Source organism: Neoarius graeffei, chromosome 26 (assembly GCF_027579695.1).
Source record: "Neoarius graeffei isolate fNeoGra1 chromosome 26, fNeoGra1.pri, whole genome shotgun sequence".
NCBI classification, from domain to species: Eukaryota; Metazoa; Chordata; class Actinopteri; order Siluriformes; family Ariidae; genus Neoarius; species Neoarius graeffei.
In genome coordinates this window covers 12,650,386-12,677,653 of record NC_083594.1, presented here as the reverse complement: position 1 = coordinate 12,677,653, position 27,268 = coordinate 12,650,386, and the positions used below count along the sequence as shown (strand labels likewise).

Sequence of the window (27,268 nt, the reverse complement as noted above, 5' to 3'; positions counted from 1 at the left end):
TTTCCCCTGCACACCTTCTCCTAAACCAAAATACAAGTTGCCATGACAACCATAACAGAAAAAGCTCCTCCTCCTTTTTTTTCCCCTTTCAAAAGCTGTCTGACAGAAGGCAAATTAATAGTACTGAAGCACAAGAACAAAATAACCATCATTCATTTCTGAATCTTGTTAATCTCTTCCTGACTCTTCACGCAACACGTCTGTGGCGACGCCAGACATTTTTCGGTCTTCATAATTAAAGGGGAATTCTGGCAACCGGCTAGCGTTTAATATTTTAAAAGTAATGTTATGTTACTAAGGAATTAAAAAAAAAAAAAAAAACAATGCGGTGAGCTATTCTAGAAAACTGATCAGCGATGGAGGGCGGTGTTGTGGGCCCACGTGAAGCGGAGTTAATATCACCACCCCGAAGCTGATTATCTTCCAATAACAGCAAGTCCCTGAGAGTCTTTGTCCCCGTACACCACACCAATTTACCAATGATTAGAATTTTTTTCGGAGCAGATGTTTGCAACAGATCTACTGGGAGTTACCAAAAGCTTGGGCCCAGTTCATCTGTCTCATGCCTTCTTTATCCTCTCTAGTGATGTGTCTCCCTCTTTTGGAAAACTGTGAACACTGCAACAGGCTCTCTCTCTCTCTCTCTCTCTCAGCAAACACGGGAATTCAACCAGTTCACTCAAATACTGAACAGAATCTCAGGGTGTTTCTGTGAAACAGGATGTTCAGAGAACTCTGTCAAGGTTATTCAAACTGCAGATGGAAAAGAAAAAGGTTTACAGAGTGGCTCCAGTATCAGACACACCAGCAATAATAACTAAAAATAATAACAAGTAGATGATGATAATAATAATAATAATAATAATAAATAAATAATAATAATCTACTAAATTGCGATAACCACCACAAGCAGCAGCTACTAAAAATAATTGCTACTATTACTGATGATAAATACTACTACAATAATAATCACAACTAAAAATAACTACTGCAATAATAATCAAAAAATAACAAAACAGCAATAATAAACTAAAAAAATTACAACTTCTACTCAAAATAATTTAAAAAATAATAAAACAGTCATAAACAACTCAATAGACACTGTGACTAAAGTCACAGTGATTTGCACTAGCTCTTACAAACTGGGATGCCTGTCACCATACCCTATAGATCCGGAACAGTAAAAGATAGACAATGATGGTGAGGGGGGAAAAAAGCCCATTTTTCATGGATCATTCCAGTTCGGTGATCCAGATCAGCACCAAAAGTCATAGCAACTTAATTCAGCCCAGGGGTGTTCATGTGAAATTTGGTGATGATTGGTTGAAAACTGAGGGAGAAATAGCATCCCCCCCAAAAAAAAAACATTAGGATGATATTATTATTATTATTATTATAGTAGAAAGATCCTGAGTGAGCCCATGTTTACATTAGACCGTATCAGCGGATCATCAGATTAACGTTTTTAAAACGATTAGTGTGCACACAGCAACACCAATACACGATTTGCGTGCACACAGCAACACCAATACACGGATACGCTCGGCTCCGCAGGCATCCTGCGCTCCAAATCACTCCGCCCTGAACAGCGAGTGCCCTCTGAAGGGTGCGCACTCCGGCCTTGCGCAGCTCACAGAGCACGTGAGTGAAGCGCACAAGCTGTGATTCGGGACTGAGCCGCTGTGTGTGTGATCCCAGCGCATATCACTTACCACTTGCAAGTGAAAGGATGGCAAGCCTAAAGACAATCATAACTACACAATGGGCAGTATTTGCATCAGTATTTGCAGTATTTTCATACTTTTATACTCTTTAATGAAAGATGATACAAGGCGGAAGTCCGCGCCGTTTTTCAGCAGTCGCGTCACATGACCAACGCCAGCGAATCAGGAAGGTGGATGTCACAGTGACGTTGTCCAATGACGACGCCAGCTAGAGCTCAGCACAGCGTATCCGCGTATCTCAATGTTTACACAGCACCGGAGCTGACACGATCTGGATTGAATACGTGGACGCTGGCGGATTCCCGTTTCCCGGCGTTTCCAGGCGGTTTAATGTAAACGGACAGTGCATCCGCGAAGAAAACGAGACAGATACGGTCTAATGTAAACTTGGCCTGAGAGTAACAATTTGTGCCAGCGCAAATTACTACTACTAATAATAATAATATAAAAAGAACATCTACAACAATCATAAATAAATACATACTCAAAACTAGATAGAACTCGACGCCATCGATGGGGATGTCTCCGCCCGGTAGACTACACGCATTAAGTTGTGATTTGGGGATGGACATTTGACCTCTCAGTAATCTTGACCTAGTGAAATTATGTGTATCAGCCTTGGAGACATTGTGTTCACAAGGTTTTCGGACAGACATTTGACCTCACAGTGACCTTGACCTTAGACCTTTTGATCTCAAAATCTAATCAGTTTGTCTTTGTCCCCAAATGCACAAATGGTGAAAGTTTGGTGAAATTCCTTTCATTTGCCTTGGAGATCTTGTGTTCACAAGGCTTTCGGACAGACATTTGACCTCACAGTGACCTTGACTTTAGACCTTTTGATCTCAAAATCTAAATCAGTTCATGTTTGTCCCAAAGCGCACAAATGGTGAAAGTTTGGTGAAATTCCTTTCATTAGCCTTTGAGATACCGTGTTCACAAGGTTCCGGGACGGACGCACGGACAGACAGACGGACAACCCGAAAACATAATGCCTCCTGCACCTTACGGTGGCAGAGGCATAATAATTACTACTACTACCACCACCACCACAAAATTACTACTACTACTCATCATAATAACAAATCAAGAATAACTACAACAATAATGATAATAACTTCCATCAAACTGTACTTGACTTTGGCACTTCAACCACTGATGCTGAGCATCCTCAGAAACAAAATAAACATGATAGCTAACATTAAATAGTTAAACATCTGAGTTAACTTTGGGTGTCATGATACAATATTAACTTACAGTACAGCACATTAATTCTCAATAACTGAGCCAATTTTGTGCAAACTCCTGCTGCTTAACCTTTAAACTCTTAGCACCACGAAGATGGCATGCATGCGATCATAATCTGTCAACGCCACATGTTTATGGCATTAAATCTGCCCGTGGATCGGATCAGAAACTGGTGTGGGTGTGTGAGGGCTTTACAAAGGTGTGAGATGTTCTTCACCCTTTCCAAGTACTATCTGCATCGCTAGCTCTTGAGTGCCAGCGAGTGTAAGTTGTGTGTTTGTGGAGGAGAAAAGCAGGTTGTTTATGTGCTTTTAAAAGATTCCCAGGGTTTAATTTTAATCTGCTTAGCAGGTTTTACATGTCAGATCCTTAGTCAGCTGATTTTTCAAATTTGGAACACTGCACTTTTATAAACAGGGTCATTATGTTGGGCCTGTGGGGAACTGTTATTTAACTGTTGTCTAACTTCTCGTTTTCTGCTCTGAATGGGAGACGGAGTATATCAGGGCAAGTGAAGGCTGATTTGGGTGATGGCTGTGTTACTACTTTTGGCTCTGGGTGTGATGTGCATATGTTAGTCAGTGGCGGTGTGTGTTTCCCTATCAGTCCCGTGGGACCTGTTGCTCACTCTTTCCAACTACATCAATGTTCCACTAAGCAGAAAAGGAACACGCAAAGAGAGAGAGAGAGAAAGAGAGAGAGAGAGAGAGAGAGAGAGAGATTCTATTTAAAATAAATAAATAAATAAATAAATACTCTCTCACACACACACACACACACACACACAGGAACTAGCTAAGGGTCCCCACAAGGTCAAAACCATTCCTATCCTTGTACGGACATTTGGTTCCCACAAACATATAAAAACATGCTCACACTCACACACAAAATCCCAAGCCTGGCGACACACTGACATGCAGGCAGCACAAGACTAACCATTACATCATGCACCATGACACTCCACCCCACCATCTCATCTCATCTCAGTCACAACATACTGAAGGTCGACACACACATCTGCAACATCACATTCAACATCAATTCCTTTGTTAGTTTCCCACAAATGTTTAGTGCCCACTATTTCACTGAATCATGGCAAATTTAATGGAATACATTTCAGCATCTTTCCATAACACTTGTACCGCAAGCTGGGTTAGTGGTTACTATGTCCATCTCTCAACCAGGAGATCACGAGTTCTACTCATACTGAAGACCATCATAAAAACGGTGCCGACTAACCCTAACCCACCGTAACCCTAGCTATGTAACAAAGTGAGAGGCCGAGGGCTATAGAAACGGAGATTGGCGCTGCCCAAGGCACCTTAAGGGCCTGGTTAGTACGGGGACAGGACACTGCCTTGGGAAGACCAGGTCCAGACACGGGAGGGAGGGACTTTGACCATGGCACCTGCACCATGAGTAAGAGTTCAATTTTTAAAAAAAACACACACACACACACACACACACACACACACACACACACACACACATACATACATATACATACACAATCTTGCCTATAAATACCCAGGGGAAATGATGGGAAAATTGTCATTATTGAAGATGCCACGCCTAAGCCAAAATCAACGTGAACAGGCCATCGGGATGTTGCGTGCCAGAAGTACACAGACAGAGGTCGCCCGGCACTTCGGTGTTCATCATTCGACCGTTTCCCGTTTGAGTCAGCATTACAGACAGACAGGGAGCACCAGGGATCGTCCACGCCCTGGTCAGCCTCGAGTCACGACACCAGTTCAGGATCAGCACATCAGGCTAGCTCACCTCCGTGACAGATTCCTGACACCCTCAGTCACTGCTGCTGAGACCCCTGGACGACACAGACCCAGAATCTCCAGCATGACGGTCCGAACATGGACCAACTGTCACTTTGAATTTTTTTATTGTGAATTAATTCTTGAGTTTGACAATAAATGTCTTTTATCGATGTTTCAAGATGTGTGTGCATTACATACAATATCATAAATTTCAAATATATGCATGGATCTAAAGTGATATCGTGTTGAATTCCATTGTGCATTTTTAAAGTTACTTAGTATATATTAGGGTGCATCAGTTGCCCTCACTTTCATAAAATCTGATGCATTTTTGTTTGGGTGTTCCTTTTCACCAATAAAGACATCCTGTAAAATTTTTTGACCATATTCAAAAGTCTAATGGTGGCACCATGAGGTTCATTTTTTGCCAAAAAACACTTATTTTATGTTTTCGCGTAAGGTTTGAATCACAATGTTGGACTCCATTTATTGATTTCTTGTGCCCAGAGATCATGTTAAGAACCTCTGCAAGGGATTGAGAAGCGTTAATGTGATTCATAATACATTTGTATTGTTTAAAAGTAGTTGAACAATGATTCAATGAACAGCTAAAACTCAAACTGTGCTTGATAAAATTTAGAATATGTACTAAAAATGTGTATCCAAGATATCTGGTACACTCTATAAGGTGCCATAATGTTTCATGAAAAGTGATCGAAATTGTCATAAAAGTCATAAAATGGCAGCTTTTCCCATAACTTTGAGCTCCTGGTGCCACCATTAAAAACTTTTGAATTTTGTCAAAATATTTCATCCAGTGTGTTTTCTTACCAAAAGGAACATAAAAACAAAAATGCATCATGATCAGAGGAACTTTTCATTTTTAGGGGGCAACTGATGCACCCTAATATATATATATATATATATAAAATGATTATTGACATAGTGGTGTGGTGAACGGACACCACAAAACCTTTGGGAAAGTATACGTACCCAGAGCTAGTTTTTACAACATTGCTCCAGTGATGGAAATTTGGATAAACCTGCATGAGCATAGTGCATAACCAGAACGTAGTAGCTCATCTGACCTGTCATCAAAACAACCATGACAACCAAAACATCAAACAGAACTGAAATGTGACAATGTGAGAGAGGACCAACCTCCTCGACAAACTGTTTACAACAGGAAAATCAGCAAAGGACTAAATTTTGTTCCTTGAGGGAAGATCGACCCAAAACATCAATCAGAACTGGAATGGGATGAGAAATAAGAGGAGATCCAATTCTAGTGAGAGGCCTGGAAAATTCATTAATTTGACCAAACAACCACCAAGTTTTGTGCGGCGTGATGAGTTCTTTCAAACAGAAACAACCGGAATGGAAATCCATGGAGAATTGACGAGAGATATGATTTAACCGAATTGTGGACGACGGACGACAGACGCCACGGCAATAGCTCATCGGCTTTATGGCCAGATGAGCTAAAACTCATGCGGATACAGGTCAAGAGTTTCAGTTAATGTTCACAACAAACATCAGAATAGGGAAAACCTGTCATGACTTCGATTATGTAATGGTTGTTGGCCTCACATAACCGTCTCTAGAGTGAGCGGCAGGTCTGTGGCCGCAAATACCTTGCTGGTGAAAGAGGTCAGGAAGGTTATGATGGAGAACCATTCTTTATAACCGTGTTGAGCAGAAAAGCATCTTGAGGTGGAACTGCAGAAACAACATTGGCTTCCATTCCTGTCAGCCAAGAACAAGAACCAAAGGCTACAGCCTTGTCTTTTTGTTGTTTAGGCTGGTGGGGGTGGTGTAATGGTGTGGGGAAGACTTTCTTAGCACACACTGGGTCCATTTCACAGCAGTTGAGCTTTGTTTGAATGCCACAGCCAGTTCCAGTACCGTTGCTGATCACATGTATCCCTTTATGGCCAAAATTTTATCCTTTAATCTTCAGGAGCTGAGGTGTCTGGAGACAAAAAAATTTGCTGTCCAAGATGGTCGCCCACATAGCGTTCAAGTTCTGGTCATGTTTAAAGATTACAGTGGGTTACACTGTGTCCTAAGCCACATCACGTCTCAGTGATATCCCTGTATTTTGTTTTCGTTTGCAAATTGTGGCCAACCACAGGGCTGGTATTGTGCGTAATACTGCAAGAACAGTATCAGATATTCGACACAGACATGTAAATCAGAAAAGGGGATGAAAAGATAAAGAAAAATTGAGAAGATGGTCCGGGAATACATGCTTGATTTGAGTTTTGCTTTTTTAGTTTTGCTCTCGAGCTACATGATGTAGCTAGTGATTTTGTTCTATGCTTTAACTACCAGTTTATCATCAGGCAAACCATACTGGCAGAGGATGCGTAGCTCATTTCAACACGATCAACTTTTTTAAGGCCCTCTGCTTCATCATAGCGCCATAGGACTCCACTCAGTCTTGACAAGAGCAATTTATGGAACTGTTTTGACCTGGATAACTTATCAGAACAAGGTTAAGCATTGTGTTCAGACACCTTCAGTCTTCAGTGATAGTCCAAGAGTCATGTCGAGCACATTTCATAACACACTTATCAGTTCTGGCACATGGTACATCAGTGTGAATGACGTCTGAGAGGAAATAAGCCTTTTTGGGACAAAACATATGCAGTATAAAGGAAAGAAGTGAGTCACTGATAACAAAAAGGCAATGTTGGTAAAAAAAAAAAAAATATTCCACCTGGTGGTTAATGACAGGCTTTTTCATCACAGCTGAGTGAGTGTATGAACCACAGCGAATGTGTGGGATGACAGGTGGTGGAGAGAGAGAGAGAGAGAGAGAGAGAGAGAGAGAGAGAGAGAGAGAGAACAGTTTACAAGTCTAATCTAGGAACAGCTGCAGATCCAAATTTAGAGAAATGCCAAAATGATCAATGTCATCGACAAAGTGTAGGAAAATGTAGCTTTAAAATGAATCCGCTAACAAAAACTCTCTCTCCTCAAACATCCTTCAGAGAACACTTCTAGAGTTAACCTTTTGGACAAAGAGTGCACTAGTGGCACATTGTGTGCAAATCTAATATTTGTGATCAATAGAGTTAAATTGCATTTAGTTATATTTACAACTTAATATGTCCTATGGACCCTTTTCACGTGACGTCACGACAAACGCGGCCGCCATTTTGGACATGTACTACCAGTAGTCTACCACAGCCAACAACGAGGAACGACGGCGAAGCATCGAAAGGAATATAGCCATCAAAGAAAGTTTTTACTTTCAGCAAGACTTCCATCATGCCATTATATTGTTGTGCACCTGGATGTAGTAACCATCAACGCACAAGGCAAGATTTATCATTTTATCGGATCCCGACAGATGCTGACCGACGGAGAAGATGGATGGTCTCTAAAATATTGGCAAAATGATGTTTATTGACATAGCAATCGTGTGTAACGGGAAGCATTTGCATATCCGAAGTGTTGTGTTTACATCAAAGATAAAATAAACCGATATGACAACGACTGCTGCTGCCAGGTTGGGGACACAAACTAGTAGGAAGGAAGTGTGCCAACAGACTTCCTTTGTGGTCGATTCTGCTTTAAGGTAAGATGCATTTAATTATTCGTCTGCTGTGGGTTTGGAATCGGTAGCCTGACCGATTCGTTCATGTTTGTGGTGCCATTTGTTTGTTGACGCGTGTTGAAATGGAAGATTGGTTGTTGACATGATTTCCAGTGATGCTTTGGTGCTGCTGTGGATCAGATGTGTTGAGTAGCCTGACTTTTTTTTTTTTCTTTTCTTGCGTGTGGTATCATTGTTGACGCGAGGTTGTTTTTTGAACATGCCAATGCAGACACGATTTCCCCTGATGAGTTATGACTTCAGACGCGATGCGTGTGTGGAGGTGTGGAGTCCGCATGATATGTGCGCAAGATAGGCTTCTCATGTGTTTGGAGATCCGCGCTCTGAGACAAGCGCAAGCACCCCCCAAGGGAAAAAAAGGGACCCCCTGAAAATATCGGCATAGTTCGAACACTGGGTTGGAGAAAGTAATGGCAAATAGTGAGTGCACAAACCATAGAAGGTAAACTGTACACAGCGCCAAGGCAGTGTGATGGTATGTCTACTTTTAGATTGTGTTAGCTTATCAATGAACACACTCGTCACTCGACGAGTTTCACGTCTTTACGACGGATACTTAAATGTGTGTTAGGTATTATTGTTACAATCTAAGCAGTCATTGTAGCAGCTAGATGAGCGAGAACCGAAAGGGTCTGTGCCATAAACCGTTATTTCTTCATGTCCAAAATGGCGGTCGCGCTTACGAAGGTCACATGAGTGAAAAGGGTCTATATGAGACCTCCTTGATATAATGATATACATTTGATATTTATCCATTATAGCAGTTTAATGCTTGCTTTTTATATTTTTAATTTATATCTTTTACAAGTTCAAAAGTTACAAGTCTTTCCCTGTGTCCGAAATCACTCACTCATTCACTATTCCCTACTCCCTATATAGGGAATTACTATATAGAGGACTATATAGTGAGCTCATTGGTAAAATGAAAAACGCTTTTGGACACTACTCCGTCACGCTGGTATTTAAATCGTTACTGTTGCACAATTAAAACGGGCCAGATCATACGGCTGGTGGGATTTCAAAATAATAAATACATACGTATTTTTGTGATAAATCCATATTATACTGAGCGTATTTCCCACATTAACAAATACAAAGTACTTTGTGTCTGCTGCATCTTTCAGTTCTTTTAAATCAAGGCTGAATACTTATTTTCTTCTTTGCTGCTGCCCTTTATTAAATCAAATTTGAGGCTTTTTTTTTTTTATTAAATCAAATTTGATGATTCAACGGCAGTGAATCACCTGATCGATTCGGTCCATTCCTCTCTCTACACTGAAACATTTATTCTTGTATTTTATCTGTCATTCTATTTTAGCTTTTTTCTATTCTCTTACTATTTTTAATTGTACTTGAATGTCCGTTTATAAATGTGTTTCTTCCTCTGTTCGTTCACCCCAATGTACTTTTTTCTTTCAGCGCAACCACAATGCATGATGGGATATATTGCATCCCATCTGTGAAACATGGTGGTGGTAGTATCGTGGTTTGGGCCCGTTTTGCTGCATCTGGGCCAGGACGGCTTGCCGTCATTGATGGAACAATGAATTCTGAATCTGTCCATGAACTGAATCTCAAGAGAAGGTGGGTCATGCAGCAAAACAACGACCCTAAGCACACAAGTCGTTCTACCAAAGAATGGTTAAAGGGCTGATGACACGAACATGACTCTATGCAATTTCTTAAATAAACTATACAACATGGCAAACATGTTAGATTTCTGTTATAATTATGTGAAAAGAAGCTGTTGTTACGCGAATATCCAACTTTTAATTGCACAGCGCAAGAAAACTGGGTCCGTGGCTCGCGGCCATGCTGTGACGTCAGCGGAAGAACACGCTGCGGTTCACTGGCTGTTCTACTCAATGGAAATGGCGCATGAAAACGCCGGTGAACTCTCTAGCTCTTCCTCTTCTGGGAGTCTAGAATTGTGTTGAGTGGGATAGATCGGAAGAATCAAGTGATGACGAACACGGGTGCATCCAACCATACAGGTTTGAACCGGTTACTGTGCACCAATCTGAGAGCGACCCCGACTCCGAGATGGACAGCGGACAGGCAGACAGCCCAGCATTGAACACCACAAGGTTGGATAACAAGGATTGGTAGGTCAACCCGTATTTGTTCAAAATGTTACGGAATCAATATTTTAATATTGTGTATTGTTGTCTTGCATGTGCAAACACTGCTTATATCATGTAAGCCGTATGCTACACTGAATACATAGTTCCTAATGGAGCATGCAAACGGCTAACATAATAAGCTTACGACTATGCCTGATCCGTGATACATTTAGGATAATATTGGCAGGCACGTCTTCTAGTTTATGGCTTCTTAGTTTTATCCTTGAATGAAGCAAAATATTTGATAACCTACATCAGCGTAAGCAAATGACAATCTGTAGCCTACTTGTCTGGCTAAGTTAGCTTTCCCTCAGTGTTTGCTTTGAGAAACAAGCTTTCACAAGCAAATACATGACTGATATCACACCGACTTTATGATTACGTTTATGATTATCATGAATGTGTACTCTATGATGTGTACCCTATGAGCGCTCTGGAGCGAGTCACTTCCAAGATGGCCTCGCAGACCGCATGGTTACTATTTTTAGCATCATGTTGGAGCACTCTATAGCTCTACGTACCTTTATCTTATGTCGTTTCTCAACACATGTTCTGACAGTTGGACTGTCTTTGGAGGAGTCGGCTTGTCCCAGGCGACTGCTGGATCCGGCATAGCTACTAGTAGACCCCTCCGGAATACTGTAGGCACTGCTGATGGCAGCAACACACGTTTGTGCTGAACTGCACACCCAAGAGATTCCTTTAAGCTGGGAAGGGTGTCAAAACGATCCAAATCGAAGTGTTCAGAGCACAGGACGGATGTTGGTGAGGGCTCCCACTTGTCACGAGTGCGCCTGACTTGCTTCACCCACTTCGCATGCAGCTCGGGATCTCTGGGAAACTTGAATAAACTTCCCCCATCCTTGTGGGTTTTGGAGCAAAAGCCGGCAACACAACGCGAAGGCATAATAACTATATATATTATATATTATAATAATAATACTAATAATGATAAACTGAACACCTCTCGCATCAACAACAAACTGGCAAGTGAGGAGGAAGATTCTTTCGCTGACGTCATATAGCCCGTCCTCCTCTTTCGTCTCCTGGGTGCTGCAGCCCCGTCAAATTTGCCCAAATATCCGCGTTTATCATAACTTGTAAAATAGGCGCCTTCGTGAATTAATATATGGATCATCAGGAATTACTTTTTATGTTATAAAACATCGCCAAAGATGTCAAAAACGTGTCATCAGCACTTTAAAGAAGAATAAAGTTAATGTTTTGGAATGGCCAAGTCAAAGTCCTGACCTTAATCCAATGGAAATGTTGTGGAAGGACCTGAAGTGAGCAGTTCATGTGAGGAAACCCACCAACATCCCAGAGTTGAAGCTGTTCTGTACGGAGGAACGGGCTAAAATCCCTCCAAGCCAGTGTGCAGGACTGATCAACAGTTTCTGCAAACGTTTAGTTGCAGTTATTGCTGCACAAGGGGGGGTCACACCAGATACTGAAAGCAAAGGTTCACATACTTTTGCCACTCACAGATATGTAATATTGGATCATTTTCCTCAATAAATAAATGACCAAGTATAATATTTTTGTCTCATTTGTTTAACTGGGTTCTCTTTATCTACTTTTAGGACTTGTGTGAAAATCTGATGATGTTTAAGGTCATATTTATGCAGAAACATAGAAAATTCTAAAGGCTTCACAAACTTTCAAGCACCACTGTAGTTGGTGACCCTAGACTGGCTAGAAGAGTCTCCAGTGCAGAATGTATGACTAACATCTCAGCAGTATGATCCTATATTTGAGAAACATTTACAGTGAATTTTAAGCATTGAGTAAACATTAGCAGTAGTATTACGTGTGCGCTTACTGCATGAAATACATACACTCACCGGCCACTTTAATAAGAACTTGTAATAGGCTGGCAGGAGTGGAACCCAATGTGTTCTTCTGCTGTTGCATGCTGAGATGCTTTTCTGCTCACCACGGTTGTAAAGAGTTGCTACGAGTTACTATATCCTTCCTGGCAGCTCAAACCAATCTGTCCATTTTCCTCTGACCTCTCTTCCCAACAAGGTGTTTATTTCCACCCACAGAACTGTCGCTCAGTCACTTAATGCTTTTTGTTTTTCGCACCATTCTGTGTAAACTTTCGAGACTGTTGTGTGTGAAAACCCCAGGAGATCAGCAGTTTCTGAAATACTCAAACCAGTCCATCTGGCTCAAACCAACACCCACAGTGCCACAGTGAAAGTCACACTTGGAGATCACAATTTTTCCCGTTCTGATGTTTGAAGCGAACGTAAACTGAAGCGCTTGATTTGTATCTGCATGATTTGATGCATTGTGCTGCTCTTAAGGGATCGGCTGATGAGATAACTGCATAAAACCGCAGGTGGATGGGTGTTCCTAATATAGTGGCCAGTGAGTGTAGAAGGTAATGGTGTGCTAGTAAGTGCAAGAGAATATTCCAAAAGACCCAACCATGTTTTTTTTTTTTTTTTGACTAAGCCTAGCTGAACATAAACATTCTGTCTAAGTGGAAAACGCATCCTGTGAAAACAATTCAACTATTTCAAGTGCAATATATTTAAAAACGGTAGTAGCTTATTTTACTGTGTTTTTCATGAAATTGACATCCACAATCATCAAATCTACATCTGGGGCAAATAGTGTTGAAAATAACAGCGTATAAAGGCTCCAGAATTGTGCAAGCGATTATGGTTCGGTCAGTACCAAGCTGAGAAACCCATCAATTCTACAGCCAGGTGTGTACAGATGAAAGTTAGTCTTTTTATTTCGCAGTGAAGATAATATTAATGGAGTAGAGATGCAACATGGATGAGATTAAGTCAAAGAATGAATTCTTAAAATTCTCCACTCAGTTGGAATGACCGCCCACAGATGGATAAGCTGACTCATGATGCAATAACACGAATTTGGTCCAAAAACTGAATGACCTGCAACACTTTTGTGGCAAAAGGGTAGCCTAGTAAACTAGACCCACCCGCCTAGCGGCCAAAAATATTTTTTGCCTAGCGAATGGGTCTAGCCTCGCACCATATAAACAAACACCCCGGGCATCAAATCGTGCCCGCCAATCACAACACAAGGTTTTTGTTTGGATTCTTTGGGCGGGCTTTTGCAGGAGTGACGACAAAGCTGCCCGACGCTGGAGAAAGCGCAACAGGAAAGATGGCTACGGCTAGTGAACAGCGCGCGTTTGACTCCGCTTTGGAATCAGTTTTAGAAGAATTAGACTTGGAGTTTTCGTTGAACCATGAGCAGGAAGAGGCTCTCCGCTCATTCCTTTTCAAGAAGGACGTTTTCGCTGTTTTGCCGACCGGCTATGGCAAAAGTCTGATCTACCAGCTGGCTCCGCTCGTAGCCAAAAGGATGGGGCTAGTTTGTGCAGTACGAAGAATTAATAAACAGCTTTGAAACATTACTTTTTGATTGTTTCTTATTTTCCCGTTATTTTAAATTTAAGGGAAGTTATTTCACCAAACACCACTAAATAAAAACTCTCAAAAACAGTTTAAGCAAACACTTGTAAAACACTTGAAAAAAATAAGTGTATGTTAAGTATGTGGTACAGACTCCAAACTTGTGGTCATTATCTCCAAACTTCTTAATATCTAGAACCTGTTTATTAATTAATACGCATTTTGAAAAATTATTTATTTCAAGGCCTCCCCCACTGCTTTCTGTCGCTCTGACTACGTCACAGTCACTGTTGTGCTGATTGGTCAGAGCGTTGGCCTATACGCACAGAGACAGTTTGAAAGACAGCGGTTTGTTCCTCCTACCCGCTTCGGAAATGTCTACGGATCGAGGCCAGACTAAATATTCACATTTAGTCTGGCTTGCCAGGCTAGCAAAAGGGCACTTGGACCATTTTTTGCCCCAGAGTGCAGTCTCAAGCAGCGCAACATATCTACATAAGCACATAGACCCCCAAGACTTGCTCAGAGCTCAGCTTCGATGGCTTTACTTGCACTTTCTGATGAAACTTTCCCTAGGTCTCCACCACAAATTCCTGCTTTCACATCCTTGTACAGTTTTACTACGTAAGCAAGTATTACTGATTTCATACAAGTTCTTACCGTATCTGTTAGGATGTAGACACTAACCATCATATGTGCTTGATAAGCATTTCATTCCAGATTTAGTCCCCACTTTCTGCTATAATAACCTCCACCCTTATACGAAGGCCTTCCATTAGATTTTGGGGATGTGTGTTCATTCAGCCACAAGAGCATTCATGAGGTCAAGGAAGCCTGGGGTTCAGCTGGTGTCCCAGTTCATCCCAAACGGGGCTCAGGTCAGGGATCCGTGCAGGATACTCCAGTTCTTCTCATCCAACCTTGTCAAACCAGGTCTTCACGGAGCTCACTTTGTGCAATGAGGAATTTTCATACTCATAAGTTTGGGCCTCTTAGCTCCAGTGAAGGGAAGTTGTAATTCTACAGCATAGACAAAGATTTTATACAACACACAACAGTTTGAGGAAAACCTACACATGGGTGTGATGGTCAGGTGTCCTTCAAAACCTTCAGGTGTCCATTAACCAGTTCTGTCTGATGTCACAAGGTCTTTATTGAAGACAATTTTTTTTCAAAGAATAGGCACGAGTGTGCCGGCACGGTGGTGTAGTGGTTAGCGCTGCCGCCTCACAGCAAGAAGGTCCTGGGTTCGAGCCCCACAGCTGATGAGGGCCTTTCTGCGCGGAGTTTGCATGTTGCCCGCGTGGGTTTCCTCCGGGTGCTCCGGTTTCCCCCACAGTCCAAAGACATGCAGGTTAGGTTAACTGGTGACTCTAAATTGACCGTAGGTGTGAATGTGAGTGTGAATGGTTGTCTGTGTCTGTCAGTGCGTTTACATGCACATAGAGAAAATCGAATTTCTGCCGTTGCTCGACTGAAATCGAAGTTCTAAATGCCATGGAAACACCTTAGCTCAGCTGAAATCGAACCGAACTGGATTTCTCGTAATCAAGCTACGCGACCTAGATTATGCGATTGTAGCCGAGCTACTTAGTGCATGTAAACCCTATCGAGCTACGTAGTCGAGCTACTTACTTCAGCACTGCCCCTTCCGGAAGTGACGAGTGACGAGACCACAAGCGGGAAACACAACAGCCTCGGTCGGCATGACAACAGTAGTAGAAACGTGCACTTCTGGAGCAATGAGGAGATAGAGTTCATGCTCATTCAGCTTAAGGAGTTGAATATATATCTCGATGTTGCTGTCCTCGTCATCGTTCTTCTTGTGAACACGGAACTGATAACTTTGTTTACACTCTTGAATAGCTCTTCTTCATGACGACAACCGGAAGTGTACCAACACGATGGGGCGTGTAGCGCCACCTGTGGCTCGGGTGCACAATGTACCTCACACAATAGCTCGATTTCCTTGTGTGCATGTAGGATTGGATTTCTCTGGCACCCCTGCTGGGACCCTTAGCTCGATTACCGACAGTAGCTCGATTTGGATGTGCATGTAAACGCAGTGTGTGTGTGTCAGCCCTGTGATGACCTGGCGACTTGTCCAGGGTGTACCCCGCCTTTCGCCTGTAGTCAGCTGGGATAGGCTCCAGCTTGCCTGCGACCCTGTAGAACAGGATAAAGTGGCTACAGATAATGAGATGAGATGAGGCACGAGTGTGGAAATTATTTTTTTTTTAAAAAAAGCCACAAGAGCCATTTCCATGACCATATTTGTAGATGTCCTTTGGGTTTTGTGTTACCCTGTGTCTCTATTTTTTGGTTGGTTTTAAATAAACAGAGTAACGGTCAAACTTTTGAAGCTTGGGGGGGGGGGGGGGGGTTTAGGTGAAAAATTCCACCTAAAAATGATTGTAGTTCTTCAAAATCTACTTCCACCATTAAGATACAAAAAGTTTCCCCAGGATTCAAACCAGGAAATCCCACTCTACTTCAGATTCTACAGAATCTACCACGTAAATAAAGTGGGATGCAAGTCATCATGCATCAGTGATTTTTTTTTCTCTTCAAAAAAATTGACTGGAGTTTCCCTTTAGGAATGTTCAAAACTTTACACAACCCATTTGACAGATTCCAGTAAGTCCAGCATAGGTTACTTCATTTGGGTGCCATCCTTATATAATGTGTTGTTGGAATTTACACTCCAATACACCAACAGTAATGCAGTACATTTGTGGAGAGTGTGAGATTTTTTTTTTCACTTCAGAAGAGGAAACTGTGGAATCCCCACCATTTATACTCGCTTTGACTTTCACTTTCATGAGGTCCCATTGGTATTTCAGAAACATCACCTGACTTGACTTTGTATTTCATACAAACAAACAAATCAGAAAGTGACGCTATTATTTCAGCAGAAAAATAACTTGAGGAACGTCAGCATTCCAGCATTTTACCACCAGTTCCAGTTTCAACACATTTTGGGACATTCCCTTAAGTATTTGCGTATAAAACTATGTATTCGTGTACAAGACCAAAAAAAAAAAAAAAAAACCCCTGAAGATTGCCATGTTACTGAGAAACTGGAAGACTTCTAGCTTGTGGAGAAAACTCTACATTAAGTAACAAAGCGCTGATACTGGAGACACCTCCTTCCAAAAAAAACTTCAGCATATAAAATATACGTTACTTTTTATCTCTGCCAAACATAACCCTACATTTTCAGCACGGTTCGTTTGCCTGTAAGCAAGATTGTGTAAAACCTTCCGACCCGATTTCTATGAAACTTGGTGAAAGGGTTTGGCATGGTCCCAAGGAAGAACTGATTAAATTTTGGAGTGGATCTGAGTCATGGGATGGATCCACGAATATAGTTTCACCTCCACTAACGCTAATGTTCCGAGATACGGCATTTAGCCTTGGCGGAAGTCGGTAATCAACAATGCCAGACATCTTAAAATCCAGTCGATGATAGTAAAGTTGTGATAAAACATAGCCAGTGTAGAAATATGATAGCTCAATATCACAATCGACAGATATTCATGGGTACCAGTAATCCTCTGGGATACACATGTAGGCACATAATTCTAATGGTTTTCAAAATATATATATAAGGCATAATGTGGTTGCAGGTTTGCATATGATACAGGAGCTGACTATTGCCCTTGGTAGAGATGCGTGCTCTCCGAGTGCAACATCTTTGTAATGTATTCCATTTATTATTGGCCTTGGATTATGTAGCACGTCCACCATACAAATCCTTGTCAATTAGTTACTATAAAAATGATAGCATACAATACTGTACAACGAGCAAATTTATAATAAACCATGATATAAGCTTAATGATGTGAGAGACCACAAGTCAGTCTATCCTTCATCAGATAAAGATATACACAGAATGTGTTGTTTCTTCGAGAAATCCAATACTGATGGTCTTGTACAAGTCTTGGGAAAGAGGCATTCAGAAGACACTCATCTGGATGACTGTGTTGCTGTGAATTCATGAAACAGCCAGAAAAAAACGTCAATAATCCAACTAAGAAACAGCAAAGCAAAGATCAAGCCTCACTCGTCACCCGAGCAGCTCCCCAGTCACACCCGGTTAAAACATTATTCTAAACACATTCAGCTGGGATTAGTACGGGGCTTACGAACGAGCACGCTCTGGTGATTTTTTCCCAGCAGTGGGGTCATTTCAGCTCAGCCAGGATGACCAAAAAACGTGGATGTACTCTCTAGAGAAAAGGCCTGAGACATGCACACTTGTTGATAAGGCAACAGGTGAACAATCAGCCCAGATCACACGTGACCTCGAGGCTTACGAGCTCATCATATCTACTGACATGGCCCAGCCTTGTGCACGAGACATATGCTGTAGGATCTAAATATAAACGAGGGTCGTTTTATTTCATATCTGCGTTGAAAATCAACTGCACAAAAGTTGTTTAGGAGATAAAGCACAGAAGGTTCATTCGGCCTGGATAGCTGATTCTTATTCTAGAGTTCAGATTATACATTTTCTCAGTTCTTGAGGAAATAAAACAGGATTCAGTGAGCCTTATGTAAAAGCTTAGCTTGTCATGGCACCAAACAGGTGTAAGGTTTAAAGGTATCACAACAGAAGGATGACGCGGCATCCAGGCACTACGTAGACAAGAAGAATCCAATATTGTAATCCCACTCATAACTATGGGAGACAAATGCAAGCTTGTTTATTAGCAGTTGGCTCGTTATGTGACCTAATGTTCACATAAGATTACATTATTGGGATGGCAAGAGAATATGTTGAATATTCATAGACTTTTTAATGAGGAAACGTAAATGATATCTCACTCATCTCACTATCTCTAGCCGCTTTATCCTTCTACAGGGTCGCAGGCAAGCTGGAGCCTATCCCAGCTGACTACGGGCGAAAGGCGGGGTACACCCTGGACAAGTCGCCAGGTCATCACAGGGCTGACACATAGACACAGACAACCATTCACACTCACATTCACACCTACGGTCAATTTAGAGTCACCAGTTAACCTAACCTGCATGTCTTTGGACTGTGGGGGAAACCGGAGCACCCGGAGGAAACCCACACGGACACGGGGAGAACATGCAAACTCCACACAGAAAGGCCCTCGCCGGCCCCGGGGCTCGAACCCAGGACCTTCTTGCTGTGAGGCGACAGCGCTAACCACTACACCACCGTGCCGCCCGTAAATGATATTATGATGGCAAATTTTATATTTATATGATGTGCATCTTCACAGGTATTTTCACTTCATTGATCATTTTAAATTAAATGTCTCATCTCATCATCTCTAGCCGCTTTATCCTTCTACAGGGTCGCAGGCAAGCTGGAGCCTATCCCAGCTGACTACGGGCGAAAGGCGGGGTACACCCTGGACAAGTCGCCAGGTCATCACAGGGCTGACACATAGACACAGACAACCATTCACACTCACATTCACACCTACGGTCAATTTAGAGTCACCAGTTAACCTAACCTGCATGTCTTTGGACTGTGGGGGAAACCGGCGCACCCGGAGGAAACCCACGCGGACACGGGGAGAACATGCAAACTCCGCATAGAAAGGCCCTCGCCGGCCACGGGGCTCGAACCCGGACCTTCTTGCTGTGAGGCGACAGCGCTAACCACTACACCACCGTGCCGCCCGCTTAAATTAAATGTTTCTACATTAAAAAAATATTATAAATAGCAGCAAACCGTAATACTGGTACAGTTAGAACAGTTTTAGATAGATTTTTTTTGGGGGGGCTTTTTCCACTTTTATTGGATAGGACAGTGTAGAGACAGGAAATGAGCGGGAGAGAGAGACGGGGAGGGATCGGGAAATGACGTCGGGTCGGAATCAAACCCAGGTCCCCAGATTTATGGTATGGCGCCTTAACCAACTGAGCCACGATGCCCCCGAGTTAGAACAGTTTTATAAGAAAATGAGCTCCAAGTTTTACTGAGCATCTTACAGAACCAGCCAGAGATTTTCTGGAGACTTTGACAGTCGCACTTGCTTCTTATTTCTGCAGCTAAACCCAGGAGCCTTCATTATTCTTTAATTTTTTTTGTCTGAAACATGATCTCTTATGTAATATACTGCTTTCTTCTATATAACAAGCAGCAAAGCTTGTTTGTTTGTCTTGAGCTAACGTCGCCATTTCTTGATGGATTTTCACCAAATTTGGCAAGTAGGTCCAGGGATGACCCAGAATTTTGCAGATATAAACAAAATTCATGTACGGGCCCCAGGGAGGTCCTTGGGGGGGGCACAACATCCACCCTCCCTCAAAGCCTTTCACGTTACATTTATCAACACAAACTCTCAACAGAGCTTCACTAAACTGGCTCTCTCCTGTACCTACATGCCAACAGTTTGGCAGAACTCAGAAATTCCATATTTGGGCCCCGGGGGTCCCCAGGGTGGTGGATGTTTGGATTTTTGTCTGTCTTGGGTTAACATCATTTCTCGACGGATCATCACCAAATTTGACATGGAGGTCCGGGGGCAACCCAGAATCTTGCAAAACTTGGGCAACGCCAGGTAACCTGCTCGTTACAAATATATAACACACACAATTTAATTTTGTGCTGGAAAACTAATGCTTGGAAATGGAAAATGTTTTTGTACTGACTCGATAATGTAAAAGAGTCATAAAATACCGTAAAAATCTATAACAAGGTTTAAACTTTAAAAAAAATTGAGTGCCTAAGACTTCTGTACAGTGCTGGACACTCACCAGCCACTTTATTAGGAACACCCAGCCACCTGTTGTTTTATGCAGTTTTCTAAATCAGCCGATCCCTTAACAGCAGCACAATGCATCAAATCATGCAGAGACAAATCAAGTGCTTCAGTTAACGTTCACTTCATTCAAACATCAGAATGGGAAAAATTGTGATCTCAAAGTGTGGCTTCCACTGTGGGTGTTGGTTTGAGCCAGATGGACTGGTTTGAGTATTTCAGAAACTGCTGATCTCCTGGGGTTTTCATACACACACACACACACAACAGTCTCTAGAGTTTATACAGAATGGTGCGAAAAACAATAAAAATTGAGTGAGTGACAGTTCTATGGGTGGAAACAAACGCCTTGTTGAAAAGAGAGGTCAGAGGAAAATGGACAGATTGGTTTGAGCTGCCAGGAAGGATATAGTAACTCATAGCAACTCTTTACAACTGTGGTGAGCAGAAAAGCATCTCAGCATGCAACAGCAGAACAGCACATTGGGTTCCACTCCTGCAGCCAAAAACAGGGATCTTAGAATCAAGAACAGGTTCCTATTAAAAAGTGTCCAATGAGTGTATATCCCAGGCCTTCAGCTTTCCCTAGACAGTGGATCTGCTCTGCTGAATAATCCAGCTTCCAAAGAAGCACCATTTCACAAGGTGCTGCTATGCTTGCTACCCAAACATCTCAGCTGTTTATTAAAAAAAAAAGCCCAGCAGCAGTGTATGTGTGTGTGTATATATAAACAATATCTGGCTCTGGAAACAATATACGTTTCCAGATCTCAAAAGAAAAAGAAACAGGATCTTGATCTAATGAGTATGTGATGCACACATGCTCCAAAACTGGGTGTTTTGTGATGTATTAATATAAATAAATTAATTCAAAAAAGAACACAGTAATGAGAAGCACAAATGGCAGGACAATTCCTCATGGCTGGTCTGCAATTAGTTGTGTTGTTTGTGAATGCTGAAAATAAACAATATTTAATAAATAACACTATGCTTCAGCTCAGCAGCACGGTGGTGTAGTGGTTAGCGCTGTCGCCTCACAGCAAGAAGGTCCGGGTTCGAGCCCCGTGGCTGGCGAGGGTCTTTCTGTGCGGAGTTTGCATGTTCTCCCCGTGTCCACGTGGGTTTCCCCCACAGTCCAAAGACATGCAGGTTAGGTTAACTGGTGACTCTAAATTGACCGTAGGTGTGAATGTGAGTGTGAATGGTTGTCTGTGTCTATGTGTCAGCCCTGTGATGACCTGGCGACTTGTCCAGGGTGTACCCCGCCTTTCGCCCGCAGTCAGCTGGGATAGGCTCCAGCTTGCCTGCGACCCTGTAGAACAGGATAAAGTGGCTACAGATAATGAGATGAGATGAGACTATGCTTCAGCTCGGCAGCGTAGTGGTTAGTGCTGTCACCTCACAGCAAGAAGGTCCGGGTTCGAGCCCCGTGGCTGGCGAGGGCCTTTCTGTGTGGAGTTTGCATGTTCTCCCCGTGGGTTTCCTCCGGGTGCTCCGGTTTCCCCCACAGTCCAAAGACATGCAGGTTAGGTTAACTGGTGACTCTAAATTGACCGTAGGTGTGAATGTGAGAGTGTGAATGGTTGTCTGTGTCTATGTGTCAGCCCTGTGATGACCTGGCGACTTGTCCAGGGTGTACCCCGCCTTTCGCCTGTAGTCAGCTGGGATAGGCTCCAGCTTGCCTGCGACCCTGTAGAACAGGATAAAGCGGCTAGAGATAATGAGATGAGATGAAAACAAACTATTTCAAAAATACTCTTTTTTTTTTGCTTGAAAAGTGTACTCAGGATTGAATAACTTCATATTATCAGAAATAGGGGTACAGCAGGAGTCAGTTTCTGTACCCCAAGGCACAAATGACACCAATATAGCCTCTAGGGCTCATTATTGAACCTATTCCTTATCTAGAGTGTTTATATTGTTTATTTCAGTTATTCTATTTTTATTTATTGCATTGCCTGTTTGCACCGTGGGTCAGAGAGGACTGAAATTTCATCTGTGCTGTATGTCGAGCATGTATAGCATATTTGACAATAAAGTTGACTTGACTTGAAGGTAACTGTGTGTACCTTTTTAGAGCCAAAAAGTTACATACATGTTCCCAAGCAGTGTATAAAAAGTACAAATAAGTGCCTGAGAGAATACTGCTCCAGTGACAAGCCATTGTAGCCCTAAAGGTACAGTAATGCACTTTAAATTTCTAAGAGTGCACTCTATTTATCATGGTATCAATGGTAGAAAGTTGCTCTGAAACTCAGCATTTAATTAATCTGAAACAAGTCAGGAGTTTTTTTTCTTACCCGGATACTTCATGGCTTCCGACACCCGCATACATGGAAGCAGGATTTTCCTATTTTTAATTTCAACAGGAAAACATTAGACATCCAATTGAGCTCTAAATAAATAAATAAGCCTATAAACAATAAACCTAAGCTAAATGTTCTCCACTTAAAGATATCCTGTTTAATTAAAAGTCTTCCAAAACTAATAAAACATATAAATAAAAAGGACTGTTGTTATTAAAACCGGAAACTAAGTTCACACTGATGTTATCCTTCTGGCTATTTTTTTTTTCCCTTCACTCCTTTTCCGCAGTGTTGTTTAACGCGGCGCGTTCACGCCTCAAAGCGCGGCGCCGATACAAGGGGCGGAGTCTCACTTACTAACCCCGCCTACTCCGTGTCACTGAAAGCCTGAGGTGTTCCCACAAACAGGTCCTGTCTAATTAATGCTTTCCAAACTTTATCTATAAATATATAAGCAAAGCAGGTCGGTATAAAAAACCCAGACACTTAACACAAACACTTCACTTAAAGATTTATCTAATTTCTTACAAACTAAAAAAAAAAAGTGTGTAAATAAAGGTTTTCCTTGTTGATGTGTTTCAGTCCATGCGTGTAGCTGACACGATAGGCGTGGCCTTACGCACAAGCCCCGCCCATCGCATATAGTCTGACCCTGAGGTACACGTGACTAAAGATCCATCCATTATCCTGTCCTACAGGGTTACAGGCAAGCCCTGGACAAGTCGCCAGGTCATCGCAGGGCTGACACATAGACAACTATTCACACCTACGGTCAATTTAGAGCCACCAATTAGCCTAACCGCATGTCTTTGGACTGTGGGGGAAACCGGAGCACCCAGAGGAAACCCGTGCAGACACGGGGAGAACACGCAAACTCCACACAGAAAGGCCCTCGCCGACTGCTGGGCTCGAACTCAGGACCTTCTTGCTGTGAGGCAACAGTGCTGACCACTACACCACCGTGCCACCTATCTAAAAAGATCTCATCTCATCTCATTATCTCTAGCCGCTTTATCCTTCTACAGGGTCGCAGGCAAGCTGGAGCCTATCCCAGCTGACTACGGGCGAAAGGCGGGGTACACCCTGGACAAGTCGCCAGGTCATCACAGGGCTGACACATAGACAACCATTCACACCTACGGTCAATTTAGAGCCACCAATTAGCCTAACCGCATGTCTTTGGACTGTAGGGGAAACCGGAGCACCCAGAGGAAACCCATGCAGACACGGGGAGAACATGCAAACTCCACACAGAAAGGCCCTCGCCGGCCACGGGGCTTGAACTCAGGACCTTCTTGCTGTGAGGCGACAGTGCTGACCACTACACCACCGTGCCACCTATCTAAAAAGATATCCTATCTAATTAAAGGTCATCGGCAAGGGTCGGAGGAAACTTTGAGTGGCACGGTGGTGTAGTGGTTAGCACTGTCGCCTCACTGCAAGAAGGTTCTGGGTTCGAACCCAGTGGCCGTCGAGGGCCTTTCTGTGTGGAGTTTGCATGTTCTCCTCGTGTCTGCGTGGGTTTCCTCCGGGTGCTCCGGTTTCCCCCACAGTCCAAAGACATGCGGTTAGGTTAATATGGGACGGCCTTGGGCTGAGGTGACCTTGAGCGAGGCACTTAACTCCCAACTGCTCCCCAGGTACTGTTAGCATGGCTGCCCACTGCTCTGGGTGCATGTGTGTGTTCACTGCTTCAGATGGGTTAAATGCAGAGAGGAAATTTCACAAGTGTGTGATGAATAAAGTTGTGCTTTCTTTCTTTCTTTGAAATAGAGCACTGTTTTCCAAACAAGCCAAAGACATGTTATAAATCTCCCTAACTGTCCTAGATTAATTAAAATATCCTAAATCGGTTAAGTTTTAATTACGCCTACTGACCTGATCATTAAGTCTTGTCCTAGCATATGCACTTTTCACTTTCCTTAGCAGATCTAGTTAAATTTATTTGTTGTCCTGAAGTGAACTGGGCTGCAGCTCACTGAAGCATTTCCTCAAACAAACGCATCTGTGCTTCCATCCTGTGGAGATATACTGAAAGTACATGAATGAACTGTGCCCTAATCATATACAAAATGTGAGACTGAAAATTTACCCTCCAGTCCTGCTCTATTAGCACCAGATATTATTGGCACCCTTCATGTGTTTTGCATAAAATACACACAGTTTAACTCGGGAAATACTTAGATTTAGTGTATAAATGGCAATCATGGCGGCACGGTGGTGTAGTGGTTAGCGCTGTCGCCTCACAGCAAGAAGGTCCTGGGTTCGAGCCCTGGGGCCAGCGAGGGCCTTTCTGTGTGGAGTTTGCATGTTGTCCGCGTGGGTTTCCTCCGGGTGCTCCGGTTTCCCCCACAGTCCAAAGACATGCAGGTTAGGTTAACTGGTGGCTCTAAATTGAGCGTAGGTGTGAATGTGAGTGTGAATGGTTGTCTGTGTCTATGTGTCAGCCCTGTGATGACCTGGCGACTTGTCCAGGGTGTACCCCACCTTTCGCCCGTAGTCAGCTGGGATAGGCTCCAGCTTGCCTGCGACCCTGTAGAAGGATAAAGCGGCTAGAGATAATGAGATGAGATGAGATGAATGGCAATCATATTGTCTCTCAAAAAACGTGCTGTAACCTCTTTTATATTTCAAATAAATGAGATCAGTGCTTCCAGATTAACAAAATGGTCCCCGTTTATAGATGGATGGGTAGAAGAGGCCTGAGAAAAAGCCTCTCAAACGGGAAGTGTACGTAGATCATGAGTGACCTTATAAATCAATAGACCCTGGTACCCAACATAAGTGAACACAGAGTATAACTATTGTCCAAAGTACCAGGGAAGCACTGATCCCATTTTTTCTTTTTTTGTTTGAACACCAATATCACAGTTGAGCATCAGCCAGTTTTGAACATAGACATCCTCACACAAAGAGTAGGCTGTCTACAAGCATCTGCTGCCCGGTTATTCAAAACATCCAAGGCACGTTGGAGACATGCTTTCAGACAAGTCGTGTCCTGTGTTCTTGTGCAAGAGTATGCTTCTTTTTTTTTTTTTAAATGGATTGGAAAAATATGTCAGGTCTGGTCTGACACTGAAGAAAAAAAGCACAACTTTATTCATCACACACTTGTGAAATTTCCTCTCTGTATTTAACCCATCTGAAGCAGCGAACACACACACACATACCCAGAGCAGTGGGCAGCCATGCTAACAGCACCTGTGGAGCAGTTGGGAGTTAGGTGCCTCGCTCAAAGGCACCTCAGCCCAAGGCCGTCCCATATTAACCTAACTCCCTAACTCCCATCTGCATCTCATCATTGCTGAGGAGTGTGCTCCCATCACCCAATCAAGCATCCAGCCAGAGCAGGTCATGATATATTTTACCATATTAACATGCCATTGTTGTGTGTTATGCCTGATGTAAAGACTCTAGTCTCTGCGAGCCTACCACACAGATTTAATACTTGTCATTTTTAGGGCATACCTAACAACATGTTTTCTTTCTCTCTCTCTCTCTCCCCCCCACAATCTGTCCCTCTGAGTTACATGTTGGTCCTGGGATTGAGATGCTGGCCTCTTCTGCCCCTCGGACCTGCTTGATCCATCCTGGTGCCCTGTGTCTGGTCGGAGTTTTATCGCACCGCTCCTGTGAAGGACGGCCCCATGAGGACAGTTGAGGGTTATACCTGTTAAAACTTATTATATAGTCAGGCTGTCTGTTGTTGCCCAAATGAGGATGGGTTCCCTTTTGAGTCTGGTTCCTCTCGAGGTTTCTTCCTCATGTCGTCTGAGGGAGTTTTTCCTTGCCACCGTCGCCACAGGCTTGCTCATTGGGGATAGATTAGGGATAAAATTAGCTCATGTTTTAAGTCGTTCGAATTCTGTAAAGCTGCTTTGCGACAATGTTTATTGTTAAAAGCGCTATACAAATAAACTTGATTTGATTTGATTAACCTAACCGCATGTCTTTGGACTGTGGGGGAAACCGGAGCACCCGGAGGAAACCAACGCAGATACGGGGAGAACATGCAAACTCCACACAGAAAGGCCCTCGACGGCCACTGGACTTGAACCCAGAACCTTCTTGCTGTGAGGTGACAGTGCTAACCACTACACCACCGTGCCACCCAAAGTTTCACTGAAGTCATATCAACCCCAACACTAATACCCATGTATGTATACACAATGACAAAACAATGTCGATTTTTTTTAGCTTTATTAACTTTCCTACATTAGAGTACTATAAAACAGTACAAAGTTCATATATAATGTAGAAATCACTTCTATTACTCTAAAAAAATACAAAAAAATTTCTGCAAATTGACAATTCTGAAACTTG

The 27,268-nt window shown here is 42.7% G+C and overlaps 1 protein-coding gene across 2 annotated transcripts in view; it reads right to left on the bottom strand.

The window, feature by feature from the left end:
- Positions 1-23,196, bottom strand: part of arhgef3 (Rho guanine nucleotide exchange factor (GEF) 3) — a 190,075-nt gene extending 166,879 nt beyond the window's left edge. Inside the window, exon 1 of one of the 2 annotated variants that reach the window (XM_060911032.1) lies at positions 22,940-23,196. In XM_060911032.1, coding sequence (XP_060767015.1) covers positions 22,940-22,974 — 35 coding nt within the window. In that variant the 5' untranslated portion in view covers positions 22,975-23,196. The remainder of the gene's footprint in view (positions 1-22,939) is intronic. The other variant, XM_060911031.1, reaches the window with a different exon arrangement.
- Between the last annotated feature and the right edge of the window lie 4,072 nt (positions 23,197-27,268).